Source organism: Siniperca chuatsi, linkage group LG12 (genome assembly GCF_020085105.1).
Source record: "Siniperca chuatsi isolate FFG_IHB_CAS linkage group LG12, ASM2008510v1, whole genome shotgun sequence".
Lineage (NCBI taxonomy): Eukaryota > Metazoa > Chordata > Actinopteri > Centrarchiformes > Sinipercidae > Siniperca > Siniperca chuatsi.
Genome location: NC_058053.1, coordinates 14,320,442 through 14,347,573, shown reverse-complemented (window position 1 = coordinate 14,347,573; position 27,132 = coordinate 14,320,442). Strand labels below are relative to the sequence as shown.

At 37.9% G+C, this 27,132-nt stretch overlaps 2 protein-coding genes across 5 annotated transcripts in view; one reads left to right on the top strand and one right to left on the bottom strand.

Annotated features, from left to right (window-relative positions):
• Positions 1-205: 205 nt before the first annotated feature.
• cers6 (ceramide synthase 6) lies at positions 206-17,310 on the bottom strand. The gene is made up of 11 exons (XM_044216911.1): positions 17,129-17,310; positions 15,963-16,068; positions 15,734-15,864; positions 9,724-9,781; positions 7,534-7,584; positions 7,310-7,402; positions 4,566-4,694; positions 4,139-4,245; positions 2,391-2,547; positions 2,215-2,238; positions 206-1,189 (listed from the first exon to the last, which is right to left on the bottom strand). The coding sequence occupies exons 1-11, from the start codon at positions 17,296-17,298 to the stop codon at positions 1,031-1,033; spliced, it is 1,185 nt and encodes a 394-aa protein (XP_044072846.1). The 5' UTR covers positions 17,299-17,310; the 3' UTR covers positions 206-1,030.
• Positions 8,442-27,132, top strand: part of stk39 (serine threonine kinase 39) — a 34,569-nt gene continuing 15,878 nt past the window's right edge. Inside the window, exons 1-12 of one of the 4 annotated variants that reach the window (XM_044216908.1) lie at positions 8,442-8,645; positions 13,595-13,711; positions 19,315-19,454; positions 21,273-21,385; positions 21,739-21,847; positions 22,607-22,745; positions 23,129-23,184; positions 23,869-23,978; positions 24,201-24,302; positions 24,627-24,760; positions 24,907-24,955; positions 25,646-25,711. In XM_044216908.1, coding sequence (XP_044072843.1) covers positions 19,349-19,454; positions 21,273-21,385; positions 21,739-21,847; positions 22,607-22,745; positions 23,129-23,184; positions 23,869-23,978; positions 24,201-24,302; positions 24,627-24,760; positions 24,907-24,955; positions 25,646-25,711 — 984 coding nt within the window. In that variant the 5' untranslated portion in view covers positions 8,442-8,645; positions 13,595-13,711; positions 19,315-19,348. Of the gene's footprint in view, positions 8,646-13,594; positions 13,712-17,426; positions 17,562-18,480; positions 19,455-21,272; positions 21,386-21,738; positions 21,848-22,606; positions 22,746-23,128; positions 23,185-23,868; positions 23,979-24,200; positions 24,303-24,626; positions 24,761-24,906; positions 24,956-25,645; positions 25,712-27,132 lie in introns of those variants that run through there. The other 3 variants (XM_044216907.1, XM_044216909.1, XM_044216910.1) reach the window with 3 other exon arrangements.

The window sequence follows — 27,132 nt, the reverse complement described above, 5'->3', positions numbered from 1 at the left end:
ATATCATTAACAATAGCTTTGTTCTATTCAAGTGTCCCAGTACATCATGACAGTGTGAAAGACAGCCAAGCGTGCGTGAAGGAATTCAGCTATCATCAATGAATATAATTCCATCTCATATCATTATTCATGGCAAAATTAACCACCAGGATTTGATAAATAGTTTTTCTTTGCTGATTGAGCTTATTAAACAGACCCACACATATTTGCAATCTTCATGTTTTTTATTGAATAATTCAAACAACTCATGTCTGCCTCGTCAGAGGACAAATGGCCTTTAATGAAATGCTTACCAGAAATGTACCAGAATACTTAACAAAATGCTTTAATAGGGAATACAGCATGTAGCCATGTCCGATGCACACAGTTAATACTCTTATTGACATCTCATACACAGTTTGAGTGGAGAATGTATTTCAAAATGTGAGTAAACTTCACACATTTTGGCATATCTTTGGGGGTGTAGCATTAAAAGTAAACCCAGGTCTTCAGCATTTTGCTAATACTCGTTATCATGATGTGTGGTGTGAACAAACAGCTGTGTTGTTGTTGTTCAAGATTATTTAATCTTTAACACTGACATCAAAGGAGAATAGATGTCTGACTACCATCTGCAAACATATTTATAAAAAATAAATAACATAGAAAGACGCGAACATAAGAAAAACACAGTATGCCAGACTACTGTATGTAAAAGTAGCATGCTTACACTATAAAGTGGAATGCTTTCATTCATTGGCTAAACAGAGAGTGGGTTGTACCGATAGTGCTTTGATATTTCACTGAGTGCAGTTTGATGCAAATATATAGATGAAGAGAATAAATTGCGCGAGGAAATTAGTAAAGAATCAAACTGATAACAAAACTGCATTCACATAAGTCTATCAAGAACTTCCACTGCCAGACAGGCGATGTTGTCTCCACCATACACTCAAATACACACACACACACACACACACACACACACGCACACACACAGATTGATGGATGGTGTCTGTAGCATGGCTCCAGTGTTGTGATATCAGCTTAGTCAGTGTTCGTCGGGATACGGGGCTCCTGTGAGGTAGCCGTTGGTCCCGTGATTTTTGTTGGTCCCGTTGGTGGTGCTGCTGTGGTGCTTTTGATTGATTGAGGGGCTGTCATCCTCATCAGAGCTGGACTCGATGTCACTGCGGTCGTCTTTAGACACCTGCAGAAATGTGGGATGGTTAGAGATTAAATTTTTCTCATTAAAATTCTTATCTGTGTCATTATCTGTGGCAGCCAGGCATGGCGGTGCTACAAATGGGCTTTTGCGTGTCAAACCGGGAGGTGTTCTGCCAATCAATATCAGACAACAAGCTATAAAAGCCATAAAATCTATTTGCTCGAAATATGGAGACCCCTGACCATTTGGTCTGCAGCTAATGATTATTTTCATCATGGTTTAATCTCGTGATCCTTTTTCCAATTGATCGCTTAATTATTTAGACTGTAACATGTCAGAAAATAATGGAAAATGTCCATCACAATTTCCCAGAGCCAGACCTTGTTTTGTCCCACTAACAGTCCCAAACCCATAGATATTCAATTTACAATGATGTAAAATAGAGAACAGCAGCAAATCCTCCCATTTGAGAAGCTGGAACCAGTGAATGTTTGGAATTTTTGCCTGATAAACGATTAATCGATTACCGAAATTCTTCAGCTGAGTCTGATGGGAATGTCATTAGTTTTGCAGGTATTCAGGTCATAAACCAAGGTGTTGAACAAATTGAAATTTTGACCTGATGATGTCGCTAGATGAAAAGTCAGGGGATCATCAAAGTGATTACGATTCATCCTGAGGGGGACATGAATTTTTGTACCAAATTTCATGGCGATCGACCCAACAGCTGTTTTGAAACCTAATGGTGGCATGAGAGAAAACATAAGGGGATCGCCAAAGTCTGTAGGATTCATCGTCTGGGGACCATAAATCTCTGTACTGAATTTCTAATACATCCAATAGTTATTTCAGTCTGGACCAAAGTGGTGGACTGACCTACAGATGGACATTGCCATCCCTAGATACATGCCAGTAGCATAGCTAAAAATGCACTGATTAGGTTAGGGCTGATTGACAATCAGGACCATGATGAATGCAACTGATTACATGGCTGCTAGAGACATGAAATTACACTTAGCATATAGTTCAACATTTTGATTGAGATGTTCGCCTTTAAGGCTACTTACATGTAACGGATTCCATTTTCCCACCTTGAAGGTTGCAGGTTAGCATGGAGAATAGAAAGGGAAAGTTGTGTAAGTGGCTACAGAAAACACTACACAGTTTTTTTTGTACTAGCAGCAAAACACGCTATTATACAAGAACAGGTATAAATATGCAGAGGGACTCTGTAGTGACTCACCTTTCCTTTGGAGATGGCTCGGCACGCTGTCTTCACTATGAGGTAGGACCAGAAGGAGTGAAGAAGCTGCAGCAGGATCAGAAGCAGGTTGAAGACCCACCAGGACGGGTAGGGCCCTACAATCTCCCAACTCTCGAACAAGGTGGTATTTAAAATCCTTCCATAGCAACAGAGGGGGAGGGAGATAATTAACTTGACATGTTTCATTAGAAAAAACACAAGGATTATAAGCACTCTCTCTTGGGGGGAGGGTAGACAAAGCCAGACAGAAGCCATTGAAAAGAAATGATGTGGGCTCTGCTCCAGCTCTGTCTTTCATGGAACACCTGGGGCCAGATGCATAAAACTTATAGGCATTATTTTCATCAGATTTATAAAGCAGTGTGTAATTCTGTTGTAAAAATCTCAATCATTGTGGAACTGGACGCACGTGCACAAGCCTCATTTCCACTCCCACAGTTCGGCATAAATGGACGCAGAAATGCCCTTAAACATCCGTTATCGCATATTGATACTTTTTATGTGTACATTTCGTTCATACATCTGGCCCCTGGCCTTTAATGATGTGTTTGTAGCACAAACAGATGTGTGTTTTTGGAATAGCATTTTGTTTATAGTTCAATATATGTACAGAAATAAATCTAAATGTGGTTAAAAGTGCTAATGGAGAAGAAAAATCGGTGTATCACGTGGCTTCACATGACATGCGATCAAAATTTCAAGGATCTGCGTTAAATTTATCCCTGAGCCAGTTCTTGCAAATGTCTGTCTGTGAATCATCCTCCAGATACTGAAGCCATGGCAACAGCTTTACAGTAATGACAACTTTACAACTGGTGTGGTGGGGGCTGACTAAAATGTAGTGCAGGATCATCATATTACATTGTTGAAACAAAGGCAGAGAAGTGTGGGGTGTTGGCTAAAGCAGTTATCTTAAAATGCTGCAAAGACTAATTTAAAAGCCTCTGTATTTCACAAATGCTTTCTTCAGAATAATAATTATTAAAGTCAACAAACTTGAATGTAGATGCCCGAAATAGCATTTTTGTACTGATCAAGAATTGATGGTATCTCAAAGAAAACTGCAGCTGCCTGACTCAGAAACTAAATCATGTCTCCCTTCACTTCACTGAAGGTGTGATAACACTGCTGCTGATTACTGCTGTACACATTTTCAAGGACTAAAACTGATTTGTAGTAACTGCAAATATAATCAGAAAGGCCTGTTATAATTGGCATTCACCATCTACTGTAATTATACTTTTAAATGTCTGGGTAAAACAATGCCGCAAGAAATGAATTAAAATATTTAAACCTGCCTCTATTCTCTGGTACAGCAATTTGGATGGATTGGCTACAACTTGAAATGCTGAATAAATGCAATGAATATGTAAAACCAAAAAAGCAACACCACAAAATGATAAAAGATCCTCATGAGTAGAAAAGCCTTTGATGCTTTAACAAACAGGTGAAACTCTAGACACTCTTTTTAATGATAAAGCAATAACCATAATGATCTGCTTTTCATTTGTTGATTTGTTTGGCTTCTTTGAGGGGTTAACACTGCTGTATCCATAGTAACTATTACTTAGCAACAAAATTCACAGAGATGTGTCTGAACTGCAAACCGTTGTGGAGAAAGTAGTAAAAAAAGCACTGAGATCTTCATGGCACTGACATGCATTTTCAGGGATGGTGCCACAAGGCCATTAGAAGGATTCATACACAGGCAAGAGAATAACACTTACCAGACAGGGTAAACTCCCAGCCTGGAACTTATGAAGAGAATTGCAAACATTGCAAACAGTAGGTTGCACAGTATCTGACATTTGGCATAGTTGGCCATCTTGGCAGCCTTGGTAGAAAAACAAAAATCAATCATTAATCTGATCATGAAAGCAACTGCTTGAAAGATGTCTGACAATATAAGAATTGAAAAGCCTGCATTATTGAGAGTATAACTAAACTATATCATAACCTAAAGAATATGTTCAACATGCACTGTTCCTGTATGATACAGTCTGACATAATGTTCATAATATAATTGTAGTTAAATTTTGATAAAGATGGATGGCTGAGCATGTAAACTCCCGACACTCCACCCACACACCCAACCAACCATCTTTGCCTCCATTTGCCCATCTGCCAGCATTTAATTCTCTCACCCATCCTCACCTCTATCAGCACGTCGGCTGCATCATGGAGACACATGACCAGAGTTCCCACTCGTGCCATGTTGTTCACGTAGGAAAAGGTGATGAGGGAGATTGTTGCCACATGGTGCAGGAACATGATCAGGAAATCCTGGGGACACAGTTGCCAAGGAAACGTCACACAACTAAAGAAAGTACTCTCAAAACTGGCTGCGGCTGTTTGAGTCACTGCATGCAGCACATAACCAGAGCATCTAGTACAGTTCAGATGTGTGATAAAGTGAAAGGGACATCACTGCTGTGTGCACATACAATATCTTTGTGTGTTTGCAGTAATACATAACAATTTGTAATTTAAAAATGACAAGGCCCCTACTGACGACTAATATAAACTGAATAAGTGGAACTATTGTGCAACACAATGGTGCCTATTTTCAAAATGTGTGTGTGGATCAACGTCTTTCAAAATAAAACCTCTATTTTGGTCATGTGCCACTGTGATTGGCACAGCTATTGAAAAGATACAAAAAGTTATGACAATGATTAATCACAACTTACACAAACAAAGATAGCAAGTATGCCCTCAGTGTCCGAGCATTCATGAACACTATGTGCTATTGCAAATGTCCTGTCGATATATATGTTATATATATGTTTATTCCTCAGTTGATGCTGTCATTGTATCAAACTGCAATTGCAATATAGCCATTTCAAAATATGTTTGAAAGCAGTTGTGGGGGAAGAATTCAGATCCTTTACGTAAGTAAAAGTAACACCACAATGCAAAAATACTCCATTACAAGTAAAAGTGCCGCATTGAAAACGTTACTTAAGTAAAAGTACGAATTATCAACAAAATGGACATAAAGTATCAAAAGTAAAAGTACTCAATGCAGAAAAATTGCCCCCGTGACTGTTATACTATTATATGTCATATCTTTAGATCATTATTACTGATGCATAAATTATAAAGCTGCATTTTACTGTTGTAGTTGATCGAGATGGAGCTACTCTTTAATGATTCTATATACTGTAGAACAATGCATCATATTTTATAAGCTCATTGTGTGTTTTGTATGTAAACCTACTTTTTAAAGTAACTAGAAACTATAGATGTAAACTAAATGTAGTGGAGTAAAGAGTACAATATTTCCCTCTGAACTGTAGTGGAATAGAAGTATAAAGTGGCATGAAATGGAAATACTCAAGTACAGGACTTGAGTAAATGTACTTAGTTATATCCCAACACTGTTTGAAAGTGAGCAAAAATCTTTGTTTCTCCACTGGAAATCAAAATCAAGCAAAAAGGAGGATCACCTAAGCTCAACATGATCTAAAACATTACTGTAGGTAAAATTCTAGTGAAAGTATATGACAGTTTAGCTTTGGTCCCATCTGGGCATGTTTGGGATAGCCTTGAGTAGAGCTCCGGGTGACTAAGGATGCAGACAGGTGGCATGGGGAAGCATTCCTCTAGCAAATCTTAATAAGCTTCTGGAACATCTCAGCTCAAAGCAACCAGAACCAGTGGCGACAGAATGAGAAGGAGGATGAGAAGGAAGAGTAATGATGCAAGATACAGAATGAAAGCAAGGCAAAGAGTGTGCGGGGAGAACATACTGGAATTGGCAGGGGATGCAGAGGACCTCCTCAGTGTAGTACTGTGCATGAAAAAACTGAAAGGAGAAACAAAAACAGACAACATGCCAACAGTCAACAAAGAGATGACAGAGTGAAGGCATACACAGCACGGCATCGTGGGGGCTGCTGTGAGTGCGGTGAGTGAAGTCTGTTGTGGAAAGGGCAGAGCTGGGGATGGACTGGAGACAGGAGTAAGATCATGGCTGGAAGGCATGCAAATTGATACTTAATGAACCAAAAGTGTAGCCATTTTTATAACAAAAAAAAGGAATAAGATGAAAGTGGGTTGAAGTGGGTCATTGCCCATTAAGTATGTTTGTACAAACTGGTACTGAATCTCAGCTCTTACAAGCACTGACCAAGTTGGACCTTTTAAACCTTATTTATAGTACAATGTGCATAAAGTATACACACTAGAAACTGATATTCTGGTTTGTAATTATTGCTGGTATATACATGAAAGAAGACATAACAGTGACATGTAAATACTTGTGATATGTTATGTGGGTTTATTTTTCAGGATTAAGTATGAATGGGTCATAAAACAAGGCCTTTTGTCTAGTTCTATTCCTACCAGGATAAATTTGTGCCAAATTTAATTATTTATATAAATAACAGACATAATTTGAAATACATCATTACATGAAGTTTCAAACTTCTGTATGATATCTGAGTATTGTATGACACCATCATGTAACAGATTATAGCTTAGTTTACACAATATGAACAAACTCTACACAATTAAGTGGGAAAAGTTTATGTGAAGTCTGACACAGAATCCAATTTCTGAATGTTCGAAAAAGTGTTAATCCTTTTTACCCTCGCAGTGGTCTGTTATTTCACACATCAGTGAGAATACACTGAGGTGGAAAACAAATGTTCACAAGCCAATAGACTAAACATTACAGAGTCATGGTGGCAGTGAGAAAAGAGATGGACAATCAAGCAAAGATAATGATGTCTTTTTCTGTGACAGCACTGCTTACAATGGCATAAACAGAACATAATTTTCTGGTTTCAACACCACTTTTTTGCATTACAGTAGATCTTTTAACAAACATTCAATGATTCATGTTATTAGAGATGCATGGTGTATGTCTTGGTGTGACTTGTAGTCATTCTTACCTTCCTCCTGATGTCTGTGAATTGGGAAAAGAGTAAGGACAGGTAGAAAGACAGCTCCAGTATATAGTAATAATGGATGTCCACAGTCAGTGGCTGCATAAAAACAAAAAAAGCAACAAGGTTAAAATAAATATTTGAGAAGTAGGAGTACTGGTAATGCAAGTCATCTTGCTGTATCATGATTACTGAGGATTGGTGAACATGCTGCATTAAAAGACTTTTACCTGGTAAGGGTAGTTGTACCAGCACTCTTTAGTGTTCCAAAGCCATGGAGTCTGCAGAAAATGAAGAGTAACGTAAAACTCAATTAATAAACCCAAATAAAACTAGATTATATTTTGAAATGTAAAATATAAAACTGTGAGTGAGTGACTGAGGTTAAGACAGCACTGTAATGCAATTTACTGTGAAACTTTGTCGTTTTATGCCAGACAATTTTATAAATATAATAGAATGTTGCCAATTAACCAAACCAAAAAAAGATATTTTACACTACAACTACTATTTTACTTAAAGTCTTTCAATAAAACTCAGAAAGAGCAGGCTCCATTAACGACAATATTAGTGCAGTGTTCGGAGTTCAAGCCAATATTTCTTGTCGTTTAAGATCTAACACATGAATATCAATGTGACCACTGAAAAACAAATACTTCCCTTGATGAATTCTGAATGGAATCAAAGTGATTTATAAAATACTGAATGATTGTTGTAAGATATTTTGTTACAGTGCATACTTTGACATAAAAGGAAGCTGGACTAACGAGGAACCAAGGGGGTTCATCAACGTATGAAGTTCTGATTAATGATATAATTACATCAGGACGACAAGAGAAATGATAACTGTGATAAATAAGAATGTGTTACAAGCAAACAGTGACCCATCACTGTGGCTGAGTTTACATCTCCTGCACTCCTCTCCAGACCTGCTCTATTAATAAATCCCACAGAGACAAGCCTGCAGCAGGGTTTGCCAGGGAATGAACTATTTTCACAAAGTGCTTTGTCATGCAACTTGTGTCTTTGAGAGATTTTTCCTACTCTGCTATCTCAGCTATTGCTCTGTTGATTATATGCATTTATGTATTTTCATGAATATATGTATGAAATATATTAATCTATCTCAGCCACATATTTCAGTAATATTTAACTGGACCCTAATTTCTAAACTCTCAGAAGTGTGGCTCATCGATGCCAGTCACTCCTCAGTAACTTCAACAGCTGCACGGATTTCAAACTTTTTAAACAAGGAGAGCTGTTTTTACTAGGAGTATTGGAGAGCTCTGATCTCCTCGATCCCCTGAACTACGCACGGTACTGCCGCGCTAGGATTTGAAAGGTAAAAAGTGCTTTGAAAAGAAAACATTCAATATGTAAAAAGTTGAGTTGGCATTATGTTTGTTAGACAGGTTAGCATGCTGTAGCTAACGTTAGCCACTTAAGCTAATGTTGCTAGCCCACAAAAAGTGTTAAGTAAACGCCAGCATTGCAGTTGGTTGGTTTGTATTTTAGAAACAAATAATACATAAAAATGTCACAAACATACAGTACTGTCACTGTCTCTTGTCTTGAGAGTTGTGTATTTATATAGATATGAAACACATAGATGCACCATAAAATGTAATGCAAGCTAACTTTATCTCGAAGCACTAATTCAAGCAGCATGCAGTGTTGCCAGGTTTCCCTGATACCACTAGTCCAATCAGAGCCCTGAACCAGCCCAATCTAATATTATTAAAGAGATATCTTTTTTAAAAAGACATGTTTTACTGTTGATGCATCTTTAAGTCAATCTGAGGCAGTAGTCACAGTAACTGCATCAGTATGGAGAGGCATTAAGAGAACCACTTTATCCATATAACAATAGCCACGTCATCCGCAGGACATAACTGTAATTTTAATGTATGTAAAATTTACAAAATAGCTGCCAACAGGTAACTATAGTCATCTCAACTGTCATCATTTTGCAAGCAGGCAGTAGGATGTGCCATTTCAAGTAACCATTGAAATGACACCTAGTAATAGCACAGTAACAGTGACTTCCAGTAGTTGACATTCACGATCAAAAGAAAGACAAATCATCACTGAGTACCACATACTTTGTTAAAAATTGATTGCATATTTAATGGATGGCATTATTTAGCATTCAAAGTGTTTTTATTTGTCAGCTGCTCCTCCTTTCCTTGAATGATCCCTGTATGATTCATTATTAATGATCAGCTTTTGTACTAGGCTTTATTACAAATTGCATTTAGAAAAGTTGTCCCGTACACCTGAACATCCATTTTACTTGCTAGTCTCATGACTAGGCACCAACCTATTTAGAAACCACAAGATTTTCATGCTAGCCAGGGACCTCAGTGACTCACACTAACTTTAACTTTCACAGTCATAACAGGAGGATGAGCAAAACTTACCTTTTTAAGGAAACGCACCCCATAGGTAAATATGTATAGATAGAATGTAAATCTCCACCTGAAAGAAATAAATAAAAAAAATAAAAAATAATCAATATAAAGCCCAAAATGAATTAACCCTGAACATTTGACTTGTTTACATTTGTTTAGGCAACAAACCTTTCATTTTTTTTTTCTTCATAAATTTTCATAAATTTTTTCATAATTTTAACTTTTTGTTTTGGGGCATAACCTTGAAAACAGCCCGTGGGCTAAGTGTGGAGCACCCCTACCTCAAAATTGTAAGTGTAAAAGACAGTAGCCCTTAGCTATGCAGTGTGTTTGCAATTCTTTTTGTTTTGCCTTTTTTTTCTTTCTCTTTTCCACTTTAATTTCTCAAGCCTATGAATCCTATAAATTTGGATTATGGATTAGTACATTAGAGAGAGAAGCAAAGTGTTTTAATCTGCTAAAACCAATTTGCAGTGAATAATGTAGCTGCATCACATCCTGAAGTCATACAATTTAGATACATACCAAAATATAAACATTACCAGGGTACTTGTAAATTAATACAACTTGTGCTGTATACTGCTTATGTAGTTTTGTCCCTAGGTGCAGCACACTGTGGCACACTATGTGTCTGTCATGCCTGTCATAAGAAATTTGAAGTGGTTTGAGGTCTTCTTATTACCCCACATCTGCAGTGTAGGGTGAGTCACTGAAAAATGGGACATCACTGACTTCACATTGCTGAAGTCCAGGGGGAAAGACAAGACACTCACACTGTCCAGTCCCAGCCCATATTGCTCTGTGCTTTATACAGTATAACCCTGCACATCATTTACAGTAACTACAATGACACAATGGTAGGGAAAGTGATCATGAGGCCTGAGCTTACAGGCAGAGATAAAACTGCTTCAGTTGACACTTCAATGATTAAAGCCTTGCTGAGCTGGGAGATGTGCAAAAATATGCAACTCATAACAATCAGAAAGGAGGAAGGATTTAAGACTCTGGAAATCGCATCAGATGAAACCATATGTGTTTCTACAGAGAACAAAAGCAAATTTGTCTGCAGGGCTTGAATGAGAGACCCCCTGTTGTGCGTTATTGAGTTGTCACAGCATTTCACAAATTTGTAACCAATTAGATTAAATGTTTTTTTCCCAGTGGAGCCTATATTCTAAGCTATATACATATAACGTACACTTCTGAATACAGTGTGATAGCTACATGAAGTAAAGCATACAGAAGAGGAACAAAACAAATTTCTGTGACATGAAAGAAAACATCCACTGATGACTCCCATGGCTGTGACAGAAGCTGTCATGTGAGACCAGGTTTGCATACTTTAAAGGCTGTGCTGAGTGGTTGTTCCAGCTGACCTCAAATCAAACACATTTTGACAGCCACAGCCCTGAAACAAAACATGTCATCAAGACTCAAAAAGAGAACAGGGTAAATCATATCAGCTTCTCAATGCAGACACATCCAACAGAGCAAGTCCTTTTATGTGGATGTTTGTTTAATATATTCAGTTCTAACTCTTTAATGAATACTAGAGAAATTATTAGCATGTTAATGGCCTGTGGAAGCCGTCATTAACTGCTCTTAAATTAACTGGACAGGTCTACCTGGCACACAGTAAAGACCGTTGCATGGCAACTGGTACATCAACCCTGCAAGAGTCTTTTTCAAGTGCTGTTGCATCGCTGCTATATATGTACAATCACAATGACTCAACTGCTTCCTGTGAATATATTTTTTTTTCCCCCGAAGTCAGGCACAGATGGTTTTTTGTCATTATGAGTTAAGTTTTTTCCACATACAGTGTTGATAATGATTGGTGGTGGGAAAACTAAAATGTTGTGCATTTAATTATCCTATCCTAATGATGTAGCAGCAACTAGTCAATTAAACTTTAAACTAATTACTGCCGGGTTGTAACTGTGGTTAACAGAATTACATTTATGTGTTAAGATGAACTTGTCCTGTAAACAACTTACAAACTGTGGTTTATATGCCACAATAAGAGTAGGCTTATGTAACGTGTTATGGTACATAGAGGACTACCATCCTTTCATAATAGCTTAATTATACATTTGATGAGACTGTGGGTTTTAAACTGGGACAGATCCATAGATCACTTATTAAATAAAATGTACCTGATTGGACAAAGCATCACCTGAGGGAGAAAAAAATGGTAGGATGGCAACTTTGATTTGATCAAAAACTCAGTAATTAGGCTGGCTGCCTTTATTCTGAGTGTTGCAGCTACCTTTGGAATAAAATAAGAAAAAGCAGGTCATGCTGGCACATTTAATTCCACTTTGTCACTTCTCCAGGTGGGTAGTCTGAGCACCAGCTGGCTGCAACTGTTTGCATTTGGATAGTTCAACATAACAATTAGTCATGAAGCTCTAGCTTTGATCAAAATTCAGTTGTGCGAAAGCCTTGATATATTCTCTCTTTGCTGTTAAATCAGGAGTAACACCTCTGTTACTCTTCAGGCAGTAATAGCTGTACCTTCCGCCCTTGTGTATTTATCTAATTTGGTTTGATTACTAGGCATGATTTCATATTGCCAAAATGACAAAGCTTGTTAATAGCCAGTTATTTTAATGTGGTGCTAGTAGACTGCAACTGAATTAAAGAAAAACATGGGTGTGGCTGTCCTCTCTCAAGAACACATGTAAATGGATCATCTCACAGCTGTCCTATAAGCATCTGAGAGCACAAACATGCTTATTAGTTGTCGGCTTGGCGTCTGCTGAGCTGCATCTGGGGAGGTGTGTTGGTTGAAAGGTATGAAAATCATACACCTACGTATCGGTTACAGGAAGAGCAGTAATGAGGATATTGGTAGTCTCAGCTGCTATAAGCTATGTTTCTGTAGAGGTTAAATGCCTAAATTTAGTTTTGAGAATTTACTGCAGGCTTTGATTTTGTATCTAATGAAAGTAAAGAAAAGGAATGACAAATTAAGAGATCATAATTAATTGTCAAGAAATTTTTTGGTATAAATTTGACAAAACTATGAGGTGATGGCATAATTGCAATGACTACCCACCTCAAAAACAGCTAAAAAACTTAAAGGAATAGTTTTATAGAGAGCAAATAGAGATTTGCTTTCTTTTTGAGACTTAGATGAGAAGATCAATCACTCTCGTGTTTATATGGTGAACATGAAGCTACTGCTGGCAGCTGATTAGCTTAGCTTTGTACAAAGACTGGAAATGGAGAAAAAGCTAATCTGGCTCTGCCTAAAGGTAATAAAATACATCTAACATCGCATCTAATGCTCACTTACACGTTATATCTTGCTTGTTTAAACCGCACTAAAAATGAAGCGTAAAAACAAGTGGTTGTGGCTGTTGACTTTGTGAGCTGGTTGTGTGGCAACATCAAAGTGATGACAAGACTGCAAGAAATGACCAAGAAATAGCCCGGGATATAGTGAGATATACTGTGTTAATGAATTTTAGAAGTTACCCTAACCAGCTAATGGTGGTAGCTTCATATTTAGCATACAGTTATGTAGGTGGTTGTCAATCTTCTCATCTAACTCACAGCAAGAAAGGGAATATGCGTATTTCCCAAAATACTATTCCTTAAAAGATCCATTGTACATGGTTGTAATATATATATTGCAAAAGGAAGTACATTTTTTAACTTATGAAAAACATTAGTCAAAACCCATTGAAAACCACTCCATTTTAGCATACATCAAATATTAACTAAAGCCTAAGATAGATATTACACGATAAAAATAAGACTAAAAACTATATTTAGTAATATTAAATCTTGGCACAGAAATGCCCTGTCTCTATATCTTAAAAAAAGAGCTGCATTATTTTGCTTATGATAATTTTTTTGTTCTCACTGAAAGCAGAGAAGAGAAAGGATGGAGGAAGATCAGACAACAGAGGCTATTGAGGACATCAAAGCATGCTCCTTCCTCAGCCTGGCCTGCCCAAGGAGAACTGATGAGAGGAGGGGCTCTCTGGTAAAACTACACTGAAAAAAATGCTCATCTTAATTTGTCATTTAGTCTCATATTGAGGCTTTAAATCTAATATATTTTTCTTAACACAAATAACTTCTGACACTGTGGTGAAATAATACTGCTTGTACTCAGTGATTTGTTTCCCCATTGTTGCTACAAGTTGTCTTGCTACAAATGCAAAACACCCTATAACATTTTGGAAAGATTTCAGTTTCTGTTGTAAAAACAGAGGTTACTGTAGGTTTCCTGCTAAAAAAAGATCAATACTTGAACTTGTTGGAATGGCTTTTTTCGCTGTATATCTTGGAAAAAGAGAGGCAGTAACAGTATCTGGTAAACAAACTCAATGCAAGTCTTCATTATTTCCAGACCAAATGTGTCTGCTACATACTCTCTGTTTGCATAATGAAAAGAATAGACAACAGATCAGCCATCCTGACGACTGAGAGACAAAGAATGCTATCAGTCTGCAACAGCTGTGCATGAGGGCCTAATTAGAGCACAATCACTGCTGGAAGGACTGAAGCCGGCCCTGTTTGGAGAATTGCACTGTAAGCAACTGATACCTGGCCAAACTATTGCAAAGCCCAATGTCGTCTGCAGTCAATTATGCTGTGTGCAGATAACAGCTTTGGTACAGTTCTTGCTTAAACAGAATGAATGCCAGTGAAGCATGTTCAAAAAGCTCACACATATTCCAGACGAGCACAAACTCAGTCTCTTCTTGAGTATAAGAAAGCTGGTTTGCTTTTTCAGATTCCTGTTTAGGGTTGTAATAGCAGTCCAGTGGTTTAATCAGCCAGCAGTGTTCTCCTGAGTGAACAGCGGCCTCAGGCTGATCAGAAGATGTGAGGCTCCCTGTGTCTCAAACTGCCAGATTTGCTCTGTTGGTGTCAGACATGACTCTGCTCTGACAGCCACACTCACTTGTTGGCCTTTAACATCACACTGCTAAGTAACTACAATCTCCCTGATGGCAAATGCTCTACTGCAGATTAGCCAGTTCTCTATTACAGCCTGAGTGGGTTTGTTGGTTCGCACTGGGACACATTTGACTATTATCCCAGAGCAGCAGCAGCATTCATGTTGCAATCTTTATAAGCCATGTTAGATACAGCAACGGTTAACCAAAGTACCATCATTATGGCTGTTAAAAGACCATACTAGCATTTCTGCTTTTGTTTGTCCATAAAGCTGAAACGATTAATAGATTAACTGATTAGTCAATCGACAGAAAATTTATTGGCCACTATTTTGATAATTGAGTAATCGTTTCTGTCTTTTTTTAAAATACAAAGATGCCAAAAATTCACCATCTCCAGTTCCTTAAATGTGAGGATTTGCTGCTTTTCTCTTTTTTCACAAGATTGTAAATTGAATATCTTTGGGTTTTGGACTGTTGGTCAGACAAAACAAGCAATATGAAGACGTCACTCTGGGTTCTGGGGAATTGTAACGGGCATTTTTTGCTATTTTTTGATATTTCGTAGGCTAAATGATTAAGTTAATCAAGAAAATTATCATCACATTACTCCATAATGAAAATAATTGTTAGTTATAGCCCTAAAAATCACCTTTAAATTACTGCCACCATTTCCCTAATAAGTAAAACATGTTGTTTTTGTGAATGTGTGCTTTTAAACAGCTACAGAGTTTCGCTTCATTTCCCTACACTATGAAAATGAACTTGCAGAAACATGAAACTTGCTCTGATAAAGTTTATCAGTCACAGTGAACATCATGCCTGCTTTAACTGCTGTCACGGATGTGTTACTGATGAGTGGTAATGCAGTGCAGCCTGTTTAAATCAGTCCTCACTTACAACTGCATTACTAACCAACAATAAAGTAACAAATACACGACAACAATGAAGCAGACATGATGTTCAGTGTGACGGATTACCTACCTGCCTCAGGCAAGTTGAAAGTCTGTGTAAGTTAATTTTCATGAACTTGGATGTTATGACATGCAGAGAAAAATGGCTTGCAGCAAAGTTAAACATACTGTAGTGATTTGCCTTACATGCTTTCACAGAATCGGGCGAGAGTGCTAGGCTTCTCCTGGTTGCGGCGTTGTCTGAACCAGCGCTGGATGGTCCGCACATCCCAGTCTAGCTGCTTGGATAGGCCCTCAAGCCTCTTCTCATCTGGGTGCTGGCAAGACAAGACAAACACTCCACATGTTAAATGTAGCACAAATGTTATGAGATGAAACACATCGTTAAAAATAACTTAGCGAACACATGCACCACCTTGGTTATAGCAGTGAAAACCTTCTCCAGGATAGCGTTGGGTTGTGCTTTTTGTGGCCCGTTGGCTTGGATCTTCAGGCCCATGGCACATGGTCTGGCAAGAAACCTGTAAGTAAAATATCATGACACCCTTCCAGATCAATACAGAGACAGTATATTTGAGGTGAATTTAAAGTGAACTATTGAATTATTTTATTCTACCAGGACATGACACTGTTTTGACACAAATGTTCTTACATAGGACCTCTTGAGGAAGACCATTTTTGGTTGAAAGGTTGACATTTCCATTTCCAAGAATTGTGAATGACAGCAGCATGAAGATAATTTTTTTTTGGTCCTTTTGAAACAAGGCATTTGGCATTTTAAACCACTTTACAAATCATGTGCAGTCTGTAAATTTCTGATCACATTTGGTAAAACACTTGAATTTTAACTTTTTGGCAAGCAGTGATGGGAGGATAGGCAAATAGCTACTCAAGTTAACAAGTGACTATGTAAATAAACAATGTACAATGAATACATTCATGATATACGCAGTATCTCATGGATTTAACACCTATAAGTCATACATTAGGGCTGTTGCATTCTGTTTCAGATTATCTTCACTTTATTAATGAACATTTTCAGGGATAAATACTAAACATGACTGAAGGGTTTAGTGGGGGAAATTTAAGGCCTCACTCACTACTCCCTAAAGAGACTTCTGACCCACATATGCATGAAATTGCATTGCTGTGACCATCGTGGCTCTGTGGTTTACTGTATCTTGATGATTGTACAATAATAGTCCCAGATAAGATGATGCAACATAATGCAAAAACACCCGGATTAGTAAAAGGAGCCGGTCACTTGACAGCATGACACTTTGCTGAAATTCAGGTTTGATCTGAGAGCAGAGTAACTGGATTTGGGCAGGTATGGCAACTTGGCTGCACTGTGAGTGCACTGTGACAGATGCATCAAATGCAGACAGCGCGTAATGCTGCAGGCCTGCAGAAAGAAGGATGATCAACCCTGGTGATTTGTGGGCTAACCAGATAAGATGCCATTGTTTAGGGAACAGATTGACTAACATGGACAGCGGAGTGTGCTGCATCATTCACCGGAATATTTCATCGACAAAACAAGTATCACAGCCACCTGGAATATCGCGTGCTTAGACCCACCTTTCGAAAACCAGGCGTATCATAAAGATGCAGAATGCTAAAGGACACGCCAGATAGAGATCCTCGGCTTGCGGGAACGTTGCCTCATCTGTGTTTTTTAAGTCAGCCCAGGTTACATTATGGGGAAGCCAGAACCTCTCGTTCCAAAACCACGCCAAGATCCCGGCCATCTCCCTGCAGCAGACACTGTGACCGGGTCGAAAGAGAAATCGATGGCCCGCTGTAACTCTGAGGTCTCTCACAGGCGATCTGACCGTGCAGACTCGGCTGATGATGAGATATCCGTGCGAGATCGCCGTCCGTCCGTTTCCCGTCAGCTATTCCAATGTAGGGAAGTAGACTCAATCAGCTCCTCCGCAAGTGATTGGTGCGTTGAAATGTCATGCAATACAGTCGGTGCACGTTATGCCGGCTGTACCACGGCGTAATCAAGGTAAACCACTTTTTGTATGGCACCTTTAGAGTAACACTCTTAACGGTGCAGGTAGGTTTCCTTATGTGCTGACTATAGAAGACTGAATGGCTTTTTGTTTGGTTTATTTCGTTTGTTTTACACGTCTCTTGCTGTTATATTATTGTAGAAACCCCACAATAACCCGCCCACCAGGTGGTGTGTCACCTTTAATGCGTTATTATTGCCAAAATCAATCTGATCGTTAATCAATTTTAGTAAAAGTGAAATTTAAGCGCAATTAATATTATAACACTCAAGCAATGGGCTTCAAGACTACACCATGATTGGTAAACCACGCCACCTACTGACAGTTTTGATGCAGTAATCAGTTGACGTCAACCTGACCTTGTGTATAACATTTTTCATAAATTAAATATATTAATATTAAATTGTGATGTGACCTAGTATTCTTCTCCTAGAAGAAAACCAAAGCTTCTGTCTTTTTAGTATTTGGTTAAATAGCTTTTGGCGCCTATAAAATAGATTTGTTTATAACTATTATATATATATTTTGAGGCTGTTGTTTGTGTAGCTCTTGACCTGTATTGCAATATCCAGAGAGGTGTAATATCTTGACCATTTACATCATATATATCATAAGGAAATACAATTAAACAGAACCACTAACTACAAAATGACCCTAAAGTATATCATAACCTTCGTGAACATAGAATTTATTGCACGGTTGTTGTATTAAACTAAGTTTTAGCTCGGTGTAAACTGGCAGCTCAGCTTATATGTGCCCATATGTGAGCACAGTACAAAACATGAACATAAGAATGTATAAGACTTTTTCTCTATAAATACAAAATAATCATTAAATGTTATTTAGTATTAGATACACTACATATTTTTCTTTCTGCCAGAGGGTATGTTTAAGGATTCTGTAGTACAATAGTAGATTATATATAAGAGTGAAACATTAAAACCCACAATATCCTAGAGCTCAAGACGTCATCTTCAAATAACTTTTTTTGTCCTACCAACAGTCCAACACCCAAGAATATTAAATTTACTATCACATAAAACAAAAGGAAGTAGGGAATATTCACATGATTTGCTGATAAACCTTACGTCTTAATTCATTAATCGACTAATCGTTTCAGCTCTAATAACAAATTGTTAAAATGTATGTTCAGTTCTGCAGTGTTCCGTGTGGAGCAATGGTGGCTACTTCATCCTCCAGTCATCATACACTAGACAATAGAAAGATGTAATGGCGCCATCTACCGGCCAGTGTTAACAACGCCACTTGCAGTTCTCACTGCTTGTGACACATTGAATCGTCACACATACGTTTTACTGTCTCACACAAAGCAGCTGTCAAGTCGTTTTACCTGACAATAATAAATCAACTCCCAGACAGTATTTTAACATAGTAGTTTGCTTGATACATCAACTAAACAAATTTTAAAATGTATTTAAGATCTGAAATGCAGCCTTTAGAACCGCCTGGTAGTCTTCTAAGATGACTAATAGTGCTTTTAATTAATGTCTTCCTGTGTGTATTAAAGTATTGTGCAGTCAACTGGCATGTCACTGGTATGGTATAGTGTGCGCGCGTGTGTATGTGCGCGCGCACGTGTGCGGTCCGTTATTTTCCGGGTTGTGCTCATCGCTAGCTGTAGTTGCTCTGCTTCAGCCGCCAGCTGACACTTGTACAGAGGAGGTGAGGTCAAATTAGACTGTCTCTCTCTCTCTCCCTCTCTCTCTCTCTCTGTCTGTCTGTTAGAGAGGCTGCTAACTAGCGCAGAATCATCATCATCATGGCGGATCAAGGCGAATCTCCGGCTCCAGTCCACCACCCGCAACCAGCGCTGACAACCAGCTGGCCAATTACTAGGGAGTCGTACGAGCTGCAGGAAGTCATAGGTTAGTACCCGGAGATGTGATGGATGCTATATATTGTCATGGAAAGGCATGCCGCGGCGGGTTATCAGCTGTGAATGACGATGAGGGCCTACCGGCTTTTTCATATGCAGTAGCCTCCTGCAATGCTTAGTTTGCAATGCGGATGTTAACAGGCACATTTAGACACTACCGGTCTACAGCAGTTGGTGTTTTTGACTCTTACGAAGCCCAATCAGCTGAAATGCAGGTTACTGCACGGGGGTGGAAAATGTCACATTCCCTAAGTGCGTTTTTAGTGGCTGGATAATAGAGACTTACTCCAGCTGTTGCCAGTTTGTGGCACGTGTCCAGTTTATTAGCCATCACCCAAATCACAGATGCTGTGGCTGTGTAAAACCCACAATGTGTTATTGTAGTTGTTTTATCTGTGATGGCATGCAAACAGAATTAAATGTAGAAATGTTCATTTTAACATCACTAAAACTTTGAGTTACCCTAAATAAAAAGTGAGAGGCTCAACTCCTAGCAGAGCTGTAACTAACTGTTATTTCTGTTATTGATTAATCTGGTGATAATTTTTTTCATTATTAATTTAGTCTGTAAAATGTCAGAAAAGAGTTAGAAATGCCCATCATATTTACTCAGAGCCCAAGAATGATGTCTTAAAATGAGCCTTTTATGACCGACCAAACTCAAAGATATTCAGTCTAAAGTCATATTAAACAGAGAAAAGCAGAACATCCTCACATTGGAGAAGCTGGCACTAACACATTTTTTTTTTTACGTTTTTTGCTTAATGATTAAACATTTATAGTATATAATTTAATACTATAGTAGTTGTTGATTCATTTTCTGTAATCGACTAATTGTTTTTAGCACTTACTCCCACAATAGCCATGGGTCAAAGGTTGTGAACTTCCACATGTTCGCTCACTTGTTAAGCCTTGTTTATATATATACCTAGAATAAAAACAGTTGACATTTTACAGCCTTCATGTGTTTTATGCATGTTGTTATCATGATTAACCCTGTGGGTACTGTATTCTGGCACTATTTCATATAGGACTGTTAATATGCCTGTTGTAGATTTATGGAATAATTATATGTACTGTAGGATTGTCTTTTGGATTGTCTTTTCTTCCTGTAATTCAACTTTTTCAGAGTTTGACAAGTTACGTGTCCCAGCACAAGTCATAGAATGCTTAGTTTCAGTGTTATCATGAATCATTTCATTTTAGGAATATTAGTTACTAAATAAGACAGCAATGAAAATCTCAAATGTACTGAATAAGCGCAAAAGGAAGTTCCTTGAATATTTTTGGCAAGTGTATGCACTGTGCAGATGAGCTGACAAGTCATATCATTACTGATAAGAAGTAGCACCACAGCTGTTTGCTGCTGACTGTGATGAGTTAGTGAGACCCCCCCTCTCTTTTCTCATAATCAACTGGTAAACAGTCCGATCCAATGTGTTTTCTTCTTCTCCTTATCTGCCGCTAACAGTTGGCAAGCAATATGCTGTTTGTCACAGCTTCTTGGTGTAAACTTTCACTACTCCAGCGTGGCCTGATTTGTAATGAACTAAGTAAACAACCCATCACGATGGGGTGAAAAAAGTGCTGTACTCAAAGTCAGCTTATGTCATTGTGTGTAATGTGTCAGACAGCACACATGAAAGATGAATACCATAACATAAACACAAAAACGGAGGAACAGAAGGTCAGACAAATACCATAAAGTCACAGAGTGATGCCGAATTTAAGAGTTGTCTTCCAGTTGTGTGTGCTGTGAGTCCCCTCTGTCCACTTTTTCATTGCTCTGTTGTGGCTGTGATTTCAGGCAGCGGGGCCACAGCTGTGGTACAGGCAGCCCTCTGTACCCCCAGACAGGAGCGCGTCGCCATAAAGAGAATAAACCTGGAAAAATGCCAGACCAGCATGGATGAGCTATTGGTGAGTACAATAAATATGGGCTTATTTCATCTGTGTGTGTGCACACAAGTATTTTTGTACCACTCTCTACAGTCGTACTAATACTTTCCCTCTGACCCATATTGTTATTGTTCTGTGTAATTCTGAATAACAATATTCATTAATGTACTTAAGAGGTTGTAATACTGAATCATTTGCTGTAAGGTCGTATATACTGAGATATATATCAATTTACCGATTCCTGTTACTATGGCTTCTTATAGGTTATTACAAAGAAAATACAAGCTGTGATTAAAAGACAAATGCACTTAAATCTGTCCAGTTTTGACATAATTTGACGCGTCATATCCTGTCGTTTCTCTCTCACACAATAGAAAGAAATCCAAGCAATGAGCCAGTGCAACCATCCCAATGTTGTCACTTACTACACCTCCTTTGTAGTAAAGGATGAACTTTGGTTAGTCATGAAGCTTCTGAGTGGAGGTAAGATGCATGGAACCAAATCCTACCTCTGGATTGATAATACATGAATGCTCAGTGAATGTGATGATGCTACATGTTTATGCTTTGATCTGCTGATAACTAGGTAACAGCTACCTGGGTTATAACTCACCTATACTGTAGTTGTATCAAATGAAAAATGGTGTAGTCATACAGAATATACTAAGTGTCTATTTACTACATTAATTACCATCATATCTTTAATCTGTATTTATATCCAGTTAGTAAAAGGGACAGCTGGAATAAGACAGAAATCAAATGATTGTCGAAAAGTTTAGTTTTTTCTTTGTGACTTACATAAAATAATCAGAAAGAGCTATCTTATCAGCATTTCACCCACTATTTCCCATCATGTATCCTAAAAAACTTCAGATCTAAATCCTTGAAAAGTATTTTGTCAGCACAGTATTTTAGGCCGGCTTTGTTACAGCTATATGGAAGCAGTAGCACACTCTTGGTTGCATGCTAAGATAAATAACATCTGTGGTCTGATGATGTTCCTTTGCACATCCTTATGGTTCTCACTGCAAGAAATTACAGCAGTGATGTTACTCACTCTAATGTACTGCCTATTATGTTTTACTGTTTAAAGGACAACAAGCAATTAACATACAATGAAGTAATTTGTGCCTGGATATAGATCACGCAATGACTCAGTGTAACACTGCAGCTGATTTGTGTTGCTCATTAATATGTGAAAAATTGACTGGATATTTTTATTTTTCCGTGGTGTTTTTTTAGGCTCTATGCTGGATATAATTAAGCACACAAGCAAAGATGAGGACAGAAATCGAGCGCTAGATGAGCCCATTATTGCTACTATATTAAAAGAAGTCCTAGAGGGCCTGGACTATCTGCACAGAAATGGACAGATTCACCGGTAACACTTTTAACATTTTAACTTGTTGGTTATTTTTTCTGAAGTTTGCTGGTTTGATTTTAGTTTTTGATTAGTTTATTATAAGAATTATGAAATTCATTGTAAGAGAACCCAGCAATAGCAATGCCAGTTAAACATTTACTTTCGTTTTTAAGTTATAAGTTAAAATTAATTAATTATTTAATGAAAGGCAGCGCAGTTGTTGTGTTCTGTAAACTCCCTGCATTTCAAGGTCACTGAGAGGCAGGCTTAAACCTCTATCCGCCCCTTGGGCAGAGTTCCAGATGGTGGTGGGCTGTGGGACTAGTTTACACGAACAGAAGAATCAATGCTGCTCCACATGACTCTGTTGTTTGACTGTGTTTGTGTTTTGTTGACCTCAGGGATGTGAAAGCTGGGAACATACTACTGGGAGAAGATGGATCTGTTCAGATTGCAGGTGTGGGAGACATAATATTTCTTGGAATACTTGTTGACATGATATTTAATAGGTTTGACCAGTATAAGTTTTGGAAGCCAAAAGAGAGCAAGTGGCAGTGCTTAGATTTACTCTTAGGGTTAGTTTTAAGTCTTTAAGTTATATAAAATATTTTCCACACTATATAACAATGTCACATACCAGTGTACATATTATAGATCTTCCTGCTCTATGACTTTATTGAAGCTAGCAGCTTTATATGTCAGCCCAGTGGTGAATGGCAGTAATTACAGCTGTTAAGAAAAAAAGATATTCACAAAAGACATTATCGAACAAATAATTGATAAAACTGTGTGAAGAAAGTGTAAAAAAAATATGTGCTGGTTTCTTTGGTCTTTTGTATGAGTTGTCAAGGAGGAACCTCTATCATATTGGTGAAAAACATGACGAGATGATATCTGATATCAAATAAAACCTCTCTTGGTTCAGTATTTACTATCCAGCAGTTCTTTATCTCTCACAAAGGTGGTTTAATACAGAATTTTAAATTAACAAAATATGATATATTGTCTTTTTTTATAATCTTTGCTAAAAAAAAAAGTCTTGACTGCAGCCGTGTTTATTTCAAAATACACATTCAACATATCCATATTTTTCTCTATTAGGTATGAACAATGCATTATGGTCATTTATCTATATTTTCAGATTTTGGAGTAAGTGCCTTCCTAGCCACAGGGGGGGATATGACTAGAAACAAAGTACGAAAGACCTTTGTTGGCACGCCATGCTGGATGGCGCCGGAGGTGATGGAACAGGTGAGTCTATCTCTATCCATACAAAAAGTGAATCATGTCTCTTTCAAAATGTATTTTTATGTGCTTGCTTCTGCTGCGCTTAGTGCTAATCGATTACTTGATGTAATGCTATTAGCTGATGTGTTTTTGACATGTTAACCACTTAAATAACGATATTAACATAAAGCTCCAGAGACTTAAGTGTATTTGATATTACAGATTATTGTAATTTTATACCCACAGGTTCGAGGCTATGATTTCAAAGCAGATATATGGAGTTTTGGAATTACAGCCATAGAGTTAGCAACAGGCTCTGCACCCTATCATCGCTACCCTCCCATGAAGGTGAGTGTTCTGGATGTTTGGTCTGGATTAATTGCTCTTATTTAGTCAGTGCGGTGTCCTAATCACAGCTATTCTTGTGGCTTTCCTAACAAACTTGTTTCTGTGAAGTTTCTTCATTTGCAAGAAATTTTGACTTTCTGCTTTTGCTGTAATTGGGAAACCAAACTATTAATAAAGAAGCAACCTTAAAGGAACCTGTTGCTTTTACTTTCCACATTTCTTCTACAAATGGTTTCCTGCTTTGAGTTTCTTTTCCTCTACAATATTTGTGTTGCTGCTGAAATGTGAGGGCGGTTTTCACCATTTTCATTTCTGTCTTTTTAGGTTTTAATGCTTACCCTACAGAATGATCCACCCACTCTAGAGACTGGCGTAGAGGACAAAGAAGCACTCAAAAAATATGGCAAATCATTTAGAAAGCTAATAACTATGTGCCTTCAGAAGGATCCTGCCAAAAGGTTAGCACCCCATTCCATATATGAACCAAAATATTTCAGTGAAGAGAGCTGACGCAATTTGTGATCAATAAAAAGCACCCAATTAACATTCAGAGAGTGCTGTGTTGTGATGTATTTTCAACAACTGTACTTTTCTTTATTTCTAGGCCTACAGCCGCAGAGCTTTTGAAGTGTAAATTCTTCCAAAAGGCCAAGGTATTGACTTGCTGTCTTTGTTTGGTTTTGTTAGAAATGTTATGTTAACGTTTTTTATTAGTTTATGATGGTTGTACATACTTTGATACATCAAACAACATAGAGTATACAAAGGACACCGTATTTATCATAATAATGATGACAACGGAAAAAGGAAAACTTACGAATCTTTCACTAGTTCAATATATATCTATATTCTTATCTTTGTCTTGTACTTATTTATTTAATCTTAACACATTTTTGGGAAAAGCAGTTTGAAATGTAGAACCAGAGCACTAAGTAGGTTATTTGAAGTTGATTCTATTGTAACACAATGACTACGACCTTCTGGACATTTTAAAGTTAAATGCACAGTATTTTCAATAATTTAACATAATGATGACTTATAAGGGTTTCCTGATGTTCTGGTTCAGTGGGTTTGAGTATCTGCAATGCAAAATAGAGTAATTATTTATATCATCAGTTAGTATAGTTTGGATAATGTTAATTTTATGAATGGAATTTAGCAGGACCAAGTACTGGAACCTCACAGTATTGTTTTCATTGAAACAGGTTTAGTCACTGGTCTAACTTTTAGCGTTCTAAAAAGATAACTTGTGACTTATTATTAGGTTTTGGATAATTTAATCTATCAATTCCCTATGTTTATTAATGATATTTTTATTCATATTTTGAATTTCTCTCTTGCAGAACAAAGAATATCTGGTTGAAAAGCTTTTGTATCGTGCACCAAAGATTTCCCAGAGAGCGAAGAAGGTATATTTACACAAACATTCCCTGTAAAATAACTAATTTATTGACTTAACATGAACAAATTATGGCAGAGTGCTGAGCTCGACTGAATTCTCTCTCTCCACCAGTGTTGCATTTACAGTCAACACAAGCTACACACTCTGACTTTCTTAAGCACCTCAAACGCTTTATGCCCAAACTTTTGTGCAGATTATGTAAAAATATCGGCCACTGCAGCATAAGAGTCAAACGGCATAGATGTACGGGCAGTGGCTCCCAGTGCAGCTCTCTGCATGTGGCACAGTAAAAACAAACAGGATTAAATGAATTGTTAACATTAGGTAACGGAGAAGAGCACGTTATTGTTCAGTTTGCTTGCTCAGTCACTGGTCACAGTCTACTGGGAGGAAGTGCAGTTTTCAGGCACAGCTGATATTGGCTTCACATAACACTCCGCCTGGATGGCCAGGACAGAAATGGGAACAGAGGAGGGCCATTGCCACAAGGCAGAGTGGCCGAGAGCATGGGTATATAATGGAGGGCATAGAGGATAGCAGGGTTGTTAATGTGTATGACCTTAACAGACAGGGCAGGGTGTCAATAAAGAGGGAGGCAACTGTTGTGAGAGTCATAACAATGAATGGAAAGGTAGTTATTGCTAAATAGGTATGTGGATTTCCTATAGTAAGCTTTGTCAGTACAGTGCATTACAGCCACCACTTTTCCAATTTGGACTGTATTTACAGTCATCTCTGAAGCAAATGAAGTGAAATTGGATTTAAAACAACTACAACCTATATGCTGTGGAGCCATTTTATCCTGAAATGCATAATCACTGAACGCTTACTGTAATTAATACACTTTGTTTTTACGTGTGAAGTCCTGTTAAAAGTGTAAAATAGACAGCATGCACAGTGTATATACAGCCAGGTCATGTCTGATTCACTTGATAGCTTCAGTGGATGAAGTGTATAAGCCATAGAGCCAGTGTCCTTGTTATTTTGTGCTGATTTGACCTACAGAGTCATCTATATTATACATTGAGCAAACATTATCCAAAGCTTGCAGAGATAAGCAATACTGCAAAAACATTGTCATCTCAGGATGCTGTGACCTCAGTGGCCTCGCTCTCCTAAGGTCTTGTCCAGTTACTCCCAAACCTCCTAATTCAACTCCTCTCTACAAAACCACCTTAAATGTCTTGACCTCTTTTAACTGCAATAGTTTTCCTCTGCCCTTTAACACCTGTGTTCCTTGGTGTTCTGTTTCTGTACTTTTTTGTCCGGTGTGGTATTCTGTAGTCATGGTAAACACATGCAATTCTACTCTCAGGAAACAAGTACCATGTGGGTTTAAGAGACAAGACTTAAAGCCAGCCAGCTGGTATAAAACCTAACTCTTTAAATGGGCTTTAAATGGGACCTAACTTCTCCTTGAACATACTC